Source organism: Lactuca virosa, chromosome 8, assembly GCF_052849685.1.
Source record: "Lactuca virosa cultivar CGN04683 chromosome 8, Lactuca_virosa_CGN04683_v6, whole genome shotgun sequence".
In the NCBI taxonomy this organism is placed as follows: Eukaryota; Viridiplantae; Streptophyta; class Magnoliopsida; order Asterales; family Asteraceae; genus Lactuca; species Lactuca virosa.
The window spans coordinates 374,579,549-374,598,132 of NC_136433.1; the positions used below are offsets into that span (position 1 = coordinate 374,579,549).

General features: G+C 36.2%; 1 protein-coding gene across 1 annotated transcript; it reads right to left on the reverse strand.

The window, feature by feature from the left end:
- Positions 1–13,337: 13,337 nt before the first annotated feature.
- Positions 13,338–15,385, reverse strand: LOC145128254 (IAA-amino acid hydrolase ILR1-like 4). The gene is made up of 4 exons (XM_079063051.1): positions 14,951–15,385; positions 14,503–14,628; positions 14,109–14,423; positions 13,338–14,026 (listed from the first exon to the last, which is right to left on the reverse strand). Exons 1-4 carry the CDS (start codon positions 15,335–15,337, stop codon positions 13,523–13,525), a joined length of 1,332 nt encoding a protein of 443 aa, XP_078919177.1. The 5' UTR covers positions 15,338–15,385; the 3' UTR covers positions 13,338–13,522.
- Between the last annotated feature and the right edge of the window lie 3,199 nt (positions 15,386–18,584).

Sequence of the window (18,584 nt, forward strand, 5' to 3'; positions counted from 1 at the left end):
TGGAGTAGTGCCTCGGGAGGGTGTTTTCGTGGTTCGGTTCTTCGTTTCAGGTGAGTTATCCTCACTATATCAACAGGGTCTACGGCACCAAGGCCAGCCCTTTATCGGATGGGAATCCGGGTATTTGTTTGATATGTTATTGAATTGCTAGATCTGTATCCTGGTATATAGGATAATGTTATGTTAGTGACCGGTTAGGTCGGTATCCTGGTTAGGATGTTGTTATGCTGCATGATCTGATAGATTCGTTTGTTTGGCTGAGGATTGTTATGTGATTAACTGTTTTATGTGCACATGGTTGTTTGACTGGGGTTGGGTTGAGGCGGGTCCTGCTTTGTGATGTAGGCCAACATACCCAGGGCGGACCGGATAGACCGAAGGCCCAGCGAGCGGCCCGGATAGGCTGAAGGCCCCAAGAGGGCGGTCCAGACGTGCCGAGGCTCGGAGAGTGGACCAGGCTGACTGAAGGCCCGGTGCGGGTGGACCAGTCATACTGTAGACTCAAAGAGTGGACCAGGTGGATTGAAGGCCAGGTGCAGGCGGACCAATCACACTGTAGACTCGATATACATGGCTAGACTCGGAGAGTGGACCAGATGGACTGAAGGCCCGGAGCGGGCGGACCAGTCATACTATAGACTCGATATGCATGGTTGTTCTGTATTATGATATGATTTGATATGTGTATGGTTATGTGGTTGGTATTTTGAGGGTAACTCACTAAGCTTTTGGGCTTACAGTTTCAGTGTATTGTTTCAGGTACTTCAGGAGATCGTGGCAAGGCGAAGGCGTGATCGTACCGCTCCTCATTTTTATGTTGATGTTTCTGGGATACTCTGATAATAAACTAATGGAAAACCTTTTTGTAATAATTAATGGATTTGGGTTGTTTTTGAAAAGTTTAAATTGGTTGGAAAATTTTGGTTGTTACAATTACCAAGGATTGGACATAATTTCACAGCTTCTAACCCTCCTAGGATCGACAAGAACAAAATTCTTCTCTCTCCCTTATCTTCCCGGTTCGCAGCCCTCTTTCTCCTCCCTAGCCGAGCGTTTTTTTCCTTCCCCACACTGATCGACGTAGAAGAAAGAGTCCAAGAACAAGTGGATTTTTTTTTCTAAATTGACCGAATACAACAATAGCAAAAGCCTAATCATTCTTCCATACGACTTGCCTTCATCTTCCTTACTCGATTTCTCTTCTAGACGATGCACATCACAAACGAATCAATTATGGCGAGGATTCTTTTGATCTTCTGAACCAAGCCCAAGAAAAATAACGTTCGAAGCTATTAAGTTGCACTATAATGTCAGTTGTAACCTATGAGGGTTTAAATATGATTTTTGCTAAATGGTCCCTCAACATTCAGCCTTGTCTCCGTTTTTCCCTAACCGTAGATAAATTAACATAATTGGTTTCTTCTTAATGACAATTCATCCCTTCTATATTATGTAAACCCTTTTAATGACTTGAAATCAGCATTTTAAGGAATTATATTAACCAAATAATCCCATAAATCCATTTAATTAAATCATTTACCTTTTAGTTATTGATTTATTCTTTTAGATATCATATAATAATATTTTTTAATTAACTTATTTCATTTTAACATCAGAAAGCAAACATCATTCGCATAAATAATTATTCCAATAACGGAAAGCTAACGTTGTTCACGCAAGGATTGTCGGGTCGTTACAAATGAGCTTTTGCTTTTTCATTTAAATGAAAAATACAGAACTCATAAGCATTTACAACTCAACTAGAAGTGCACAGAAATAAGAATGTATCAATCAAACACGATAGGTTATCAACCTCAGTTCTTGTGCTAGTGATAACTAAAAGGTTTATTGTCGATTGACTCTTGAAACTCTCAAGATCAATACGACTCCCACTGACTTCTTGACATATGAGTTTTATCTCACGGAACATTCTTTAACGAGCTAAAACATATATTCAAAAGTTCGTGTGGATTCTTGACTAGAAAACACTTCATAGAATAAGTCTCAGTTTATCTTTTGTTTCTCAATTTACGAAAACATCAAAATTCCAATTCCATATGAACTAGAGTAAGAAAACATTTTTTACTCCACATATTTCGAGGTGCTTTCCGCTTCCTTAGTTTGAAAAGAGTTTCAAGATATGATTTGTAGTTACTAGAGTATGACTGCAAAACTTGATTGGAACAAAGTATGAATCATATATGATCGAACCATTTCCAACAATGTTCGATTCCTCTTCTTATTCATACAATTGCACTAAGATGTTCTTCGAGGATCAATTGTGATATAAATCCACAATCACTAAGATGATCATAAAACATGATACTAAAGTACTCTTTTTTCTATTTAGATTGGAGAAACTTTTATCTTTCTTCCTAATAGATTCTTCTTATTCATTCTTCCACTTTTTCAAAGTATAAAAATTAATCTTAATCTTACAAACACAACCATATTTACTGAAACATCATAAAATTATCACGAGTAGAGTTATTATCCTTTTTGGTGGATCTGAATATTCCATATTAACATGTACTAGATCCATTAGTCCTTTACTTGACTCAAATAAACATGTGATAAATGAATTAGTCATAATTTTCCAATGACCAAGATTCTAATGCATTAAACAATTCGAATTTTAAGACTCCAAGTTTTTGTCCAATAGAAACTTGGTGATGAGATTTCTTTTCACTTGGTTAATTATAACAATACCATAAGCGATATCATAAGAATCAAATCCACAATTAATATTGCTAATATTAGAAATGTAACCAACGCTTTCATAAATTCCATTGCAAGGAAATATAAAGTAAGGCAACCATATAAACCAAAATTTCACTTTTATTGAAAATAAATGAAAATTTGCAACTTGTCCTTACAACGCATAAAATGAAAACTATGTTTTCTAAAAATCTCCGAAGAGTAATAGCAATCTATCAAATTATCCTAACTCCTTAAAAGTAGCTCCAAACTCTGATCTTCAAACGATGTGACTAAATTCCATTTCTCACGATCAGATTTAAGTCACCTTGCCCAAGCTTCCTTCTTTCTCTTAACTCCTTTAATACCATCAAAATGTGATTATCATATCATGTATTAAGAGTCTATCAATAGGAACTTATAAAACAATGGAGTAAGATAAGGGATGTACCTGAAGTAGAGCCACACGACTTGACTTTACTATCTCTAAGATCTTTCAAATATTTTGGTCAGTTTCGTTTACAATGTCCCTTCAATTGGTAGTAGAAACAAATGGACTCTTTGCGGTTAACACATGGAATGATCCCAAAACCAGCTTTTCCTTTTACCATACAGTCAAAAGATTTGATCTTGGATGACCCCTTTCCATTGGAAAGATAAATCTTTTCTGGACCACCATTTTCACCAGTGTCAATTTCCACGGAAACGTTGGAATTAGACCCAATAATCATCTCTTATTTAGATGTGCTCTTAAGCATTTCTACTTCAGAAACAATAAACATTTAGGTCAGATCAGTTAGGGTCATTTCGATATTACTCATATAAAAATTCCCTTGGGAAAACAACACCCAATATATCCAACTTGTCAATGTACGATTTCATTTTCAGAACATGCACACAAATAAAGTTTCCTTCTTGATGTTTACATGCCAATAGGGATTGAGTAGTCTCAAATCTCTCAACTTACGGAAAATGTGACGTTGGGAGAGTCATAGGAAGAAGAGGGTGAAGAGTTGAAGATAGATGATGTCTATTTCCATCATTTCCTAAGGAAGGGAATTTTTTTTCCTTGACTTGAAATTGGAAGACCATCCCCAAAAGATGAGGAAAAACATTTCCATAAGAATGAGGAAAACCATTTCTATCTTCATAAGACATGTAGAAATGGAAGAAAAGAGAATTCAAGTTAGTTGATTTTAATCCTTAATCATTAATCCATAAATTTAAATTAAGACTACGATCCATATTTTCGATTCGAACTTTGAAGAGGGATGTCGTAATCAAATTCGAATCTATTGTGGATAGGTAAGGCTTTTACCAATTCCAATCTTATGAAACTCGTAGATCTTTTGAGATTCATTGAATCTTATCAATGGCATGTTTAATCTCGAACTATGCTCTCACTTTTGTGGCTGGGATGCCGAGGATCACAAACCAGATGTGAATAACCATGCAAACCCGCTTGACAACCTCGATGTCATTTATCAACTCACATTGATGTGCCGGTTAACCACACACGCTCCATTAACATTGATAATTTTCAATAATATCCATCATATCTCTTTATAGTCCCTATTAGTTTGCCGGTTAACCACACACGCTTCACTAACAAGATATAAAGCATGATGTGCGTTTTCATGGATTAGCAAATTTTTCACATTTTTCTAAAGTAACTAGCGTGCGATTTTTTAATAGAAGGTTCTAGTACTTTTATATCATTATACTTATTAATGAGATTATGTCATATCAAATCCGTTCGGCTAACGACACACCACCTTTCAAGGGAGCTGTGGGTGAGAGTGGACACCTAGTGGTGGTCGTTTTATAGGCAACTTCCTTATACCCCCCCTATAGTATGGCTTCGTGAATGAGGCGTACTAGCGATTTGACAAACTTGTCTTATACATATAGTAATAAACTTTTAATATATATATATATATATATATATATATATATATATATATATATATATATATATATATATAAGGTATATTTTAAAACCTTTAAAAATATGAGGTTTAAATATTAATTATTTAAATTAAATCATTTAATTAATTATTATTAAAGTAGTTATGATTTATCTTTATCTTTTAATTAAAAAATTAATTAAATTAATTAAATCATTATGGATTAAATAATTATTTACTATTAAACAATTAATAAATAATTCAAATTTAATCCAAAACCCCCTAATTTTTTAAAATAGGGCTTGGGTTTATCTGGTTTTAATTATTTAAATTTTAAGTCTTTTAAAGTAACAACCAAGGAAACCAGATAAACCCTAATAAGGCTCCCAAATTTTCGAAAAAGGCTAAGGAGGCTAGGGTTTCAAGAACCCTAGCAAATTTTGGAAAATGCCACCCTTAGGGTTTAACTTTCCATAAACCCTAATTTTTATCTATTCAACATTGTGCAATATCAATTGAAAATATTGACTATGATACCACTGATGGAATTTATAGGTTATAATTAAAACATGTGGCGGAAAAAACTTAACCCTAAGTTCACTTGCAACCTATTAGATCTCAATTTTCTCTATTGATTTGCAACAAACAATTGAACATCAAGAACCTTAGGAGTACTCTACTATTCTCAAAATTCACTAAGGGATTAGAGTTTACATGCCTTTTGATATTGTTGTAAATAATCAATAAAATCCTTCTTGAACACGCTCTAGAAAGTAAGCAACATAAATCTTCTGCCTCTGATTGCTCACACCCAAAACCCTAGAATGAAGAGGAGAGAGAGGAATAAGAAGGAAATTTTGATCCTAATACTCTTAGGAATGTCATGAAGCAAAATTGATGGCCTTGGGGTCCTATTTATAGCTTAGGTAACTTGCAAACAAAGCAGAATCTGAATTGGTCAAATAATATATTTAATCATAATTCAAATCCTTTCCTTTTATGCAACCAGGAGGATTCTAGAAACCCTAGAAAGACTCGCATTTTTGTTCACCCCTTGGATGATTCTAGAATTGCTTCTTTTGTTTAACTATTGAGCAATTACAGTTCACCCATTGCACCTTTAATTAATTCCATTTAATCGCAAATTAATTCTAGATTAATTCTGATAAATAATTAATTAATTCTAATTGATTTCTTATTAATTTATTAACCATTTAATTTAAAAAATCAATTATTTATCTATTGATCTCATGTTAACTTATTAATCACATAACAAACTAACGTATCAATTATCTATTCCCAATTAATATATTAATCACAAAACATTTCTTTCTTTCTTTCTTTCTATCTCTCTCTCTCTCTCTCTCTCTCTCTCTCTCTCTCCTAATATCATTTCTAGCTATTTCTGGTTATGATGGTAACCCAAAAGGACTTTTCTTTTAATTCAAGTTTATACCAATTTAGTTATGAACTTAGACACCTTAATCCAACAAGATCTTGATGTAGACATTGAGAGTAGTGAGAAATCTATACTATCATTAGTCACCATGAACATTAGACTAAGACTTAGTATTAATCATACTTAGGTCACGTCAAAGGAAAAGTTAAGGAGTTAGGCGAAGCTCTGCCCAAATCACCAGTCATCCACCTAAGTTAGGTGAGTGCATAGTCCCTTTCATGAACATGATTTGAATACACATATTAATTAAAGAATTAAATATCTGTCGAAAAGTTTGTATGTGTGCTATATGCTTATTGCCTAGATTATGTGTTAGAAATGTATTTGATGATATACAATATGTGAACCATATATAGCTCTATATGTGATAAGATATATATATATATATATATATATATATATATATATATATATATATATATATATATATATTATGAGATAATAATAATAACAGAAGTATTATTAAAGAGAGAGCTAAAAATATATTGATACCTAAATACTTCGTGTTAAATATATATAATGAATTATGATAGTGTTGCCTAAATAGAGTTGGTATTAAAAGCCTAGTAGTTTTGCTCGTTAATGAGATAAAACTTATTATAGATGCTTAGTTCAATTAAGTGTGATATTGGGTAGTCTCATTCGAAGAATGTGTGTAAGTTATGAATATAGAGTAGAGTTTTGTTCCATAACACTTTCAGGTGTCGATGGTACGAAATACGTACTAGAGTAGAAATAGTACTTCTTTTTGGATGAACATAAATGGTGGGTCCATATCAGACAACTATAATAGTATGTCTGGTCATCTCCCAGAGTAAGATGACAACACTTGATCATTTTAGATGATCTTGTGAATTATCTTGCTAGTGTGGGTTCATAACCCACAAACGTAGATGAAATGGGATACCATATTCATTAGATAATATAATAGCATGAGTGCCTTAATGACTTACATCGGCCAAGGAAGCCCTTAGCTGGTAGTCAAACCCTTGCTTTAAAATGGTTTATCTCCACAATAATCGCGGACTAGGATATGTGGATCGGTTGGGACAGGTATGAGTGGTTTATAGGTATCTATGTTTAAGATACACTGTCTGGTAATGGTTGGTTTTGTAAGATTAAGATATATACATATTATAACATTATGTGATGGAATTCCCCATGTATCTCACCAGGTTTTCCAAGCTGACTCATTCAGTTTGTATGGAATATTGGAATCATGAGTCGATATCGGAGGATGATATGATACTCCACCGGAGACATATATTGGCCAAGCCCATCTATAGTGATAGCTAGAAGAAAATATTGAGCATGTGGTGCACGTAAACACTGGAAAACTGCTTTCTGCCGAGCCGTCATATTGAAATTCACTTCCATATCTTGGATAATTTTACTAAAAAGGGCACTCACCAGTGTATTCTGGGATTTAGGGGGGCGGTGTCCTTAGTAGTAAAACTGCTAAGGTCAATGTCCGAAAGCTTGTTACGAAGAGAATCTAAGGCACAAGCATAATCAGAATCCATACCATAAATGTCGCTATCCCGTAAGATGTGGTCTTGCAATACCAAAGATTGGGCCCTTGAGCAACAAAAGCATATGAGGTAACCTCTACTACCGAGTATAAACCCAAACTACCAAACCAAATGGGTAGGGAAGCAAGACGCCAAAGAAGGGGCCACCACAAACCACAATGTCCTCAATCGCCCCGCGTAATCCATTATCGAAGAACAACGTCGCCTCCTCCATGTGAACGGGTTAGCACGTCCTCAACCCAAAGAAAAGTTTAGCAATACCCATACAAGACCGAAGTAGAAGGAGCTCACTCTGCGGGTCAGACAATTATGGAAGAAGGCGCATCAAATTCGCAGCGCCTTCAGCTCTCTTTATGACTAAGTTGCTAATGAAACTAGCATCTCTGCTAACAGCTCCCCCGAGAAGTTTCACCCCCAATGGCAGCCTCCTGATTCCAACCGGGAATAGCCCCTCACGCAGCTTCCTTCCACCACACGAGGGACAAAAGAGCTCGGTTTTCTTGATATTCAACTGAAGGACCAATTGTGGGCCAATAGCCTTAATGATGTCAAAGGCTTTGGCCACCTCCTCAGAATCTCCAATAAGTGTGCCATCATCCAGGTACCATGCATGGAGAAGAAGCTTGCAATTGTCCCTAATATTATGCAAGAGAGGGTGCAACACAAGGGCAAAGAGAAGTGGTCCCAAGGGGTCTCCTTGTTGAACTCTAGTAGAAGACCAAATATGTGTGTCCCCTAGATATAACCTTGCTGCTTGACCATATAGGAATTCTACCCACAAGGATATAGAAGGGCACCTCAATCTGACCTCATGAAGTAATGCGGATCTGTCAACAAGGTTAAAGGCATTAGAGAAGTCCACAGTAAGCATGGAAAGAGACCCGTCATTGTGGCGTTCACTCAAAACCCTGTTGGCGCTATGTAATACGGCTTCAGCGCCACCCGACACCCCCGACCCCGAACTGAAAATCATTGAGATACTTGGCCATTTCTTTACCAATACCTTTCATAGCCAGCTTGGAAACCAAACGTCTCCATATAGTTCCTACTGCAATAGGTCGTATTCCCTTGTCAGGTTTTAGAAGCGGTGTAAGAGGAGCAGAGGCAACAAATTCCGCCAAACTCGAAGGGCATCTCCCCTAGCCATCAAGTAATTACACATGTGATAGCACATAAGAGGTCTTTGGCAATTGCTGAACCTTCTCCACAAAGAGCATCTAAAATGTGTTGAGCTCTCAACCCATCTCTCCCACACGAGGTTCCTTTATGGAATGATTTTATTCCCCCAATGACATTGTCAATATCAACCGCAAGGGGAGGTACTCAATAATCAATATAGAAAATAAGAAAATCAAATATTTTATCACAATTGCCTATGATTGCTCGTTTTTCAATCTCAACCGTTGTATTTTTCACATATTTATCTCTTATAATCAATCATTACCGTTGGTTCCACGAGTTTAATAATAATATCCGATAATAGTAATACATAAAATAAAATAGTTTGGACATATGATTTTTGGGCCCTACTAGAAAGTTTACATTTTTTTTAGAACGACGGAAATATCATAAAAACTATCAAGGAGCTAGAAAAAGAAAGCCATTACATCAAAGTTGTAGCAGAAATAGGATTGTGAAGCGAAGAACTCCAACATAACTTAGCTTTACAACACCTACTAGAAATCCATAAAAAAGCCCTATAAACAACATCATAAAAAAGAAACGATTTTTTTGGTGTGGTCGATCCATAAATAGTCGAATTCCTGAAATTCCAAATGCACAAAAAGCAAGTTATAACCACTGCATTGAAAGCCTTTCGTTGGCCACCTCTCATAGAAACGGAGTCTGACCACATAATAAGAGAATGAAATGACATGTGATCCGGAATCTGTATCCCCCACCAAATAGCAATATGCGTCCAAATGTCACACAACTCAGAACACCCAGAAAACAAATGCTCAATAGTCTCCACCCTATACGAACAGATAGGACAAAGAATCGAGTCTAATAGAATTCCCCTATAAGAAAGTCTCTCTCGAGTAGGAATACTGAGTAAACGAATCCTCCACAAAAGAACATTAAGCTTGATAGGAACCCAGCTGTTCCACCGAGTCTCACCACCTCCTGCGTACAATAAGCTACCATCAATGAACCGTCGAGCTGACGCAACCGAGAAGTTATCAGAAACATCAATAGTCCAACCCAACCTATCAGGAATCGACTGCAACTGTAAATCCTGAATGAAAGAAAGAATTCCATCCCATTGTTCCTTCTCAACACCTCCTCTAGGAATATGTCTAAGAGTATCAGTCTCCCAACCCACATCCATTAGATTTTTTTACAGTAGCATTTCTAAAAGTGTCTAAGGCAAACACTCTATGAAAAGTAGTTGCAAGAGACGCCTCTCCCATCCAAACATCATGCCAAAAAGAAGTATAACTCCCATCACCAACCCTGATAGGACATAAGGAACGAATATCAACACCTCTGTCCCGTAACTGAATGAACATACGCATAACTCCAATCCAAGGACCTGTGCCGACTATCCTAAAGGGCAAAGACCTACAACCGCCATCAGGACCATATAAAGATCAGACCAAAACGAGCCCACAACAGATTAGGAGAATGATAAAATCTCCACCACCAACGAAACATCATGGCCATATTAAAGGAGAATAAACTACCTACACCCAATCCACCCTCTTCTCTACTAGCTAGAACTCTATCCCATCTGACCCAGTGCATTCGTCTCTCATCCACATCCGCACCCCAAAAGAATTTAGCCCTCAGGGCCTCTAAGGAGGTAAGAACCGACATGGGAACAAGAAAAATCGACATCAGATAGCTCCCTAACGAACCCAAAATAGACTTCACTAATGTAAGGCGACCGCCAAAAGAGAGGTTTTTGGCTTTCCAACCCGCCAATCTGGTCCGAAAACGATCAATACCATAAGACCAAGCAGACACACGAGTCATAGTCTGACCAACCGGGACACCAAGATGGATAAAAGGGAGATCAACCGCAGCACAACCAATACTATCCGCCACAATAGAAACCTGGCTGTAAGAGATTCCAACACCAATCAATTTGCTTTTCTGCAAATTGATTTTAAGACCCGAAGCCATATAAAAACAACGAAGAATGTGAATAAGACGATTCACATTTTCAGGATCCCACTCTGAAATAAGCATCATATCATTTGCATACATAAGATGTGAAATCTCAATCCCTGAAATAGTAACACCTCTAAAAACATTGGTCATCCGAGCTCGCATCAAAGCTACGTGAAGCCCCTCCATCGCCAAAATGAAAAGAAAAGGTGATAAGGGGTCTCCTTATCTGAGACCACGATGAATTTGAAATTCATCAGTAGGCGATCCATTGACCAAGACAGAAGCCCTAGCAGACTTCAATAACTCCCTAATCCAACCACACCACTTAGAGTCAAACCCCATGATCTGCATTATCTCTAACAAATAATCCCACGCGAGAGAATCATAAGCTTTTTCAAAGTCTACTTTGAAAAGCAAGATAGGATTCCCAGACCCCTTCTCCAAGCAAGCACCTCGTTAAGAAGAAAAGGACCATCCATGATTTGTCTACCTTTGACAAAGGCAGATTGCTCTAAGCTAACCACACTATCAATAACCTCCACCAATCTATTAGCTAAAAGTTTAGCAATAATTTTATATTGGCAACCAATAAGACTAATAGGTCTATAGTCTTTCGTGCACTTCGGATCTCTAATCTTTGGGATAAGACTAAAGAAAGAAGCATTACACCCCTTTGGAACAGATGAATGATGAAAAAAGTGTATGACAAAAGCATCAACATCATCTGCAATAAGATCCCAATATCTCTTGAGAAAGCCAAAAGTAAAACCATCCGGGCCCGGAGCTTTATTTGAACCACAATCCCAAACTGCTTTTTTAATCTCCTCTCGGGTGAAAGGAGACTGCAATAATTGAGTCTGAGAAGAGGATAAAGTACTAAAGTGCATGGCATCTGTAGATGGACGCCTTCCCATATGCTGTGAAAAAAGAGACCGGTAGTAAGCATGAAACTCCCCCTTCACCCGAATAGAGTTATCAATCCAAGCTCCATCAATCAAGAGACCACGAATAACAACTTGGCGCCTTCTGCGATTAATAACTCCATGAAAGTAACCTGAGTTCTCATCACCCTCTATACTCCACTGAATCTTAGCCTTTTGGGCGAGCTCCAGCTGTGAGAAATGATCTAGATCTGAAATCTCCTTTAATAAAGAAACCCTTTGCTCTCTCAAATCAGGTGAACCATCATCTAACATTAAGCGCCTATCAATACACTCCAACATCTCTTGAACATTTTTCTTCTTATTAGAAAGTTGATCCCGGTTAGTAGAATACCATACCCTGATATTTTTTTTAAGAAGCTGTAATTTCTTCTTAAAAATAATCCAAGGGTTATCCGAACACGTCCCCAGTTCGGGATTCAACCAAGACTCCCGCACAACCTCATCAAATCCATCCAACAGAAACCAAGAGTGAAATAACCGAAACGGGGTAGGACCATAATCCACACGATGCTCCAACAAAAGAATAAAACGATGATCGAGAATTTTTTTTTCTAACGCAAGACCCATAAGATGAGGAAAAGAACCCATAATACCCTCAGTGACCAAGAATCTATCTAGTTTACTAAATTTCGAACCCCATTTGTCACTCCAAGTAAAGCAAGGACCACCTAGAGGTATGTCAACGAGATCTAGATGACTAATAAAATCACTAAAAACAGTAGCTGTACCCGGATTAAATTGCGACCCCAATCTCTCCGAATCATGCCGAACCTCATTAAAATCCCCCATAACTATACTAGAAAGCTTACATTGGTGTTAAATAAAAAAAAATGTTCATCATCGTGTCTGAGATTTGTTGATATATTTATATTATAAGCTTTTGATAAAAAGAAGACACTTTTGGTAGGAAGGTAAGAAGTTTTTTTTTTTATATATTTTTTTGACGAACAAACTAAATGAATCACTAGATGATTCATTTGTAAGATGATTCACAAGAAAAAATTCCCAAAAAAACATCTTTATGATTCATTTTTAAGTAAATTAAGAAAAAATTCATTTTTATGACAATTTTAGTGAATAACAACAAAATCATTGTATAAATGAATTATCGAGATGTTTTTTTGAGAATTTTTTCTTGTGAATCATCTTACAAATGAATCATCTAATGATTCATTTTGTTTGTTCGCGAAAAAAATATGTAGAAAAAAAAGTTCTTACCTCCTACAAAAAATTTCCTTATTTGATCTTCACTATATATATATATATATATATATATATATATATATATATATATATATATATATATATATATATATATATACCATTAACCACATTGATTATTAGATGATAGTAAAAGATGTTGAAGGTGACGTACGGTGGCGACGACTAAGGTGGATGTTGTGGCAACGGATGTGATGACACACAAAACTTCAAAAATATGTCAATATAATGTAAGTTTCAGGTTCTATTCTGGAAGCTGACGTGTTTTACTAAATTCGTAATACTAACTTTAGCCATTAACAAATTTTACTATAATAGTAACTTTAACCACTAGTTCAAAAAAAACTTATTTTTTTTTCAAATTTAGAAGCTATTATTTTTATGGGATAAAAAGTCAAAAATATACTTTAAAAACAAGCAACATTTATTATTTCAAATGTGTTATAACCCAGAGACACAATCGGGAAAAAAAATGTTTTTTTTTTCAAAAAACAAAAAAGAAACACATGGACCATAAATATATTGTTTTCTTTAATTTTTACATCGGTGTAAAATAATATTCATTATTCAACTATTGCAGTCTTTTATAATTCACAAAATGAGTCCTTTGACGTTTTATAACTACATTTATAATTCAAGAAAACACAACTAGGAACCACAAACAATTGTTGATGTCTTCAAAAGATAGGTATAAGCGAAAGCAGCATGAAGCGCAGATCCTGTTGGAAGCACATCTTCATGAACCGCATAATAAGGGCTATGCGGCGAATGGATGATCCCTTTCTTCTCATCTCTCATGCCGAGAAAAGCTAAAGTCCCCGGAATCTTTTCCAAATAAAACGCAAAATCTTCACTTCCCATGATCGGAGGAGACACCTCTACATTCTGTTTTCCAACGATCATCGCCGATACTTTCACTACATGCTCATATATCCTCTCGTCGTTAACAGTTGGTGAGACAATCGGACCTTCAAAGTCAACCGTAGCTGAACAACGATATACAGTTGCTTGAGCTTTAATCACCTCTTGTATTCTTTCTGCAAGTGCATAGAAGCTCTTTTTGCTAACAGCTCTATAAGTACCAGCAATGGAGACTGCATCTGGAATTGCATTAAGCCCAGTTCCACCATCCACCATTGTTACAGAAACAACCTGCAAAAATAACTTTCATTAAAAACTGTTCAAGGGTATATATCATCGATTAGGGTTTTGTGTTTTAAATCCGGTTTCTTACAGGCATATCTAAGGGATCAGCCTCTCGGGATACAATATGTTGTAAGCTAATTATAGATGCCGAAACAGCCAAAATTGGATCGACGGAATCTTGAGGAATGGTGGCATGACCTCCTTTGCCATGGATCACCGCCCTGAAAAAGCCACACCCCGCCAAAAAGTCGCCGGATCTTGACGCAACTACACCAGTATCGGAGGAGAGGACTAAATGCAGGCCGAAAATGGCCTCCACTTTATCAAGAACACCTTCTTTGATCATCTGTTTTGCTCCTTCTCCTTGTTCTTCAGCTGGTTGAAATATCAATACCACAGTGCCCTAAATTAATCCAAATTAAATTACTTTTGAGGTAATTAATCCAACCCCAATTCATCTTTATGATGATCAGTTTGCCTACCTGTAATTCGTTCTCGAGTTGTTTCAAGATTTTGGCAGCACCAAGAAGCATTGCGACATGTGCATCATGTCCACAAGCATGCATCTTGCCATCATTCTTGCTTTTATGCTCCCATTCAACCAGTTCCTATTACATAAATACAAGTTCTTATAACCTAAAAAAATGTTAAAAAAAAGTAAGTTAGAGAATTGGGGCAGAAACCCGAAATCAATAACCCATTTTAAGATACTTAAAGAATTAGAAAAGCGTCAAAAAAAAAAAAATCAAAATCTTTAAACTTCAAGAAGTGTTCCAGGGATCAAGTAGTTGCAAATCGTGCATGAAAAAGTCAAACATAAAGGTTCAAATTCTATGTGATAGGTGTGTGTATTTAATTATTTAGTAATTAATATATGTATTTAAACATGTGTCACTTTTAATAATTAATGTTGAAGAAACTGAAATGAACCTGAATGGGTAAAGCATCCATATCTGCTCTAAGTGCGACATACGGCGGTAAACCAGAGCCAACCCGGGCTACTACTCCGGTCTTGGCAACCGGCCACTGGTACCTGATACTCATCTTCTCCAGTTCTCGCCGGATAATGGAGCTTGTGCGAAATTCTTCGAAAGCGGGTTCTGGGTATTCATGAATCTCCCTTCTTATTTTCTTGATCCACTCAGCTGTTTCAACATGATTTGCCAGCTTTAGTATATGATCTTTCAATGAGGAATTTTGATGATCCAGAAAAGGGTTTAAGCAAGTGGTTTGATGATCGTCGTCTCCATGGAAGAGTTTTGAAAAGGATGGACGAATAAGATGAAGAGTGATGAAGATTATGAGGGAAAGGTTCATCTGAGAGAAATTTTGACGGACGATATCTAAAATAGAACAATACCGATGGTAGAAATGTTGATTATATATATATATATATATATATATATATATATATATATATATATATATATATATATATATATATATATATATATATATATATATATATATATATATATATATATATAGAGAGAGAGAGAGAACCAAAACTCTAATAAAAGAATATTTGTCATTTTTCAAATAAATATTTACAAACCTCATGAATGATATTTTTATCAATAGCTAAAACAAAAGAATGGCACGACAGTAAATATTATACAAATTAAACCTATTTTCATATTTTACATCTATTCCATGAGATCTAAGATTTAGATCTACACATAATTTCTCTGTCTAACAACAAAAACCATTCTCTCATCTTCTTCAACCTCCTGTGGTGAACACCGTTATTCAACAAATCGAACAAAAACAGGTCTTCATTGCCCACCACTGTCGCGATCACCACCGCCGTTACCTTCTCCGAAAGCTGAACCAGCACCTCCGGCGAACCAGCAACCACTCCCAATATGCGATCTACGGTGAACCACCACCTCCGTCTACCGTATCTGATGGTTTATCGGTAGATTCATGATTATAGCGACTTTCATTCATACTTCATGCTTAGATCTGGTAAGTTCTGAGTGATTCTGATGGTTTCTTCTTGACTCTTGTGGTGTTCCTAGTCCAAATCTGGTTAGATCTAAGTGAATACGAGTTTTAACAACTGAAATCTCATGTCTACGATGTTAGTTTTGTGGTTTTCGGCTGTCGTCGGTACTTCTTTGGAAGATTGGAAAGATTTGTTTGTTTTTTGTTCTAGATCTGGCGGACATTTTGTTGATGGTGAACTTTGGCAATGATAACCGAAGTGGATACTTTAAGGTGTGTGTCACGTTCCTATATGAACTCCGACCAAGGGAAGATCGTATGACGAAGAAGACTTAAAGATGTGGTCGTTTTGCGTTATTAAGAGACGAGTAGTTGATGCATTGGCATGACATCCCCAATTAAAAACTTTTTCTTTATGCTTATTTTAGACAGAATATTTTTTATAAATGGGGAATTTTGTCCCGTAATAAATATGTGAGATAAAAGCATTTCTGAAGAAATATTTTTCATTAACGTTCAAAAGTTTGGGATGTCATAACCGATACAGAAACATCAATATAAACAAGTCTTTACAGGCCTTACATTCAATGACCTAAAATTCCATAAATCTCTCGACAGATTCAACATCAATATCTCTGAACCTTCATACCATTACATGTGACATAAAGAAACTGAGTGGGCCAGACTTGGGAGACTGGTGAGCACGTCGGGTTTTCAACCCACAATATTATAATTTTCAATTATATATATTTCAGCAAACAAATAACCTAGTTACACACTCCCGTAATCTTTACTTCATAATCTTAAAACACTGATCTCGAGGGACCTCTCCTAAAGGATCTTTGTCAGCAGTGATCATCGTATTTTCCTAGATGATTGGGTACAGCAATACAACAATACTTTGGGTGAGCACAACAGTACGATAGTACTTTGCGTCAGCACATCATTACGATAATACTTTGGCTAAGCACATCACTACGATAGTACTTTGGATGAGCACATCAGTACGATAGTACTTTGGGTGAGCACAACAGTACGATAGTAGTTTGGATGAGCATAGCAGTATGATAGTACTTTGGGTGAGCACAGCAGGTCACAACTTATTACTTTGCAAAACCTTTTACTAAGTAATACTTTCTTAGATCACTAGGCACATCAATACAACAGTACTTTGGGTGAGCACAACATGTCACAACTTATTATTTCACACATCCCTTTGCTAACCTATCACCCTCTCGTTTATTATGTCACACAACCCTTTACTAACCTATCACGACCTCTCATTTATTATTTTACACATCCCTTCTCTATCCAATCATATTTTAAGTATGATAAATATAAATTTTAATCAAGTAATAGCTATATCACGTTGCACATATATATTAAGCACAACTAAACAGCATGCATAACATTTAAGCAATTAGAATACTTCTATCTATGTGTAAGTTGAAAGTAACTATGCACTCACTTGTTAAAAATGGATGACTCGAAACTCAGGCAGCGCTTCACCTAACACTTTAGCTTTTCCTTTGATGTGACCAAGGTTATCACAATACTAAGTCTTAGTCTTATATTTTTTATGACTAATGATAGTCTAGATTGCTCACTAATCCAAATGTCTACATCAAGATCTACCAAGTAAGGAATAACTAGGTACGATCCTATCAGATGTAGGATCTGTTTGGTATACAAAGTATACTGTTTGGAAATCTCACTTTAAACACCTCACTAAATCTAGCCTAGACATGATTCCCGTAATTAGATCAATCAGTATTATTACTTGGAATTACTGATAAATCTTATTTATAGGTTCATAATAACGAATATGAACATAAGTATAAGTTATACTTGAAATGAAATAAGTGTAGCTTAACTTACAGAAATTTTAGAATAAACCAGGAAATTGCGTGGGCAACACTCCAAAACTGAAAGACCTATTTATCTGGGTTCTTAGACGCTACAGAGGCTCACTAATGTAGTCGGGAACTACGGAGTACATGGACTAGGGGTAAGGAACAAATTCCATAGGTTTTGGGAGTGAATGAGTAAGGAAATATGCTTGAAAATGAAACATGTTAATAGGGTCACACGGGGCGCAATGTGCCTCCTTCTGGGTGCGTCACGCTTATTAGACGATATCGCTCCTCTAGCTTTGTGGCACGTGTCAAAGTCTTCATGGTCTGTGTCCTCTTGTCAGTGCGCGCCACGATTGGAATTTTAATTTTCTTCAAAAATTCATATATTTCTCATACGAGCTCCGTTTTTTACGTTATTTATATCCATGCATAGCTATCGGTGCGTACTACAACTTTCATTTGGACTCCGTCGGCTAATTCTTACTTTATTTTTAAAGTAATATTTTTATAGGCTTATACTGTTAAAGTCCGTATAAAAATCATAACTCTCTCATACAACATCCGTTCTTGACTGTCTTTATATTGACAGATTCCTATTCAAGAGATCTTTGATGCTCATTTAGATTGTTTTCCCTAACAATCAACCGATCTAAAACTCGGTTTCTGTGTCACACACTGTTAGAATGAAACTTCGAAAAATCATAACTTCCTAATATGATGTCAGATTTGGACGTTCTTTATATGCACGAGTTCTTTTTTAT

Bases quoted from the DNA above. Each gene is read 5' to 3' on its own strand.
- LOC145128254 (XM_079063051.1), bottom strand. From the start codon at position 15,337: ATGAACCTTTCCCTCATAATCTTCATCACTCTTCATCTTATTCGTCCA. The intron at 14,629-14,950 runs GTTCATTTCAGT...TTTATGTAATAG, and splicing joins TGGATGCTTTACCCATTCAG to GAACTGGTTGAATGGGAGCA. The intron at 14,027-14,108 runs GTAAGAAACCGG...TTATTTTTGCAG, and splicing joins CTGATCCCTTAGATATGCCT to GTTGTTTCTGTAACAATGGT.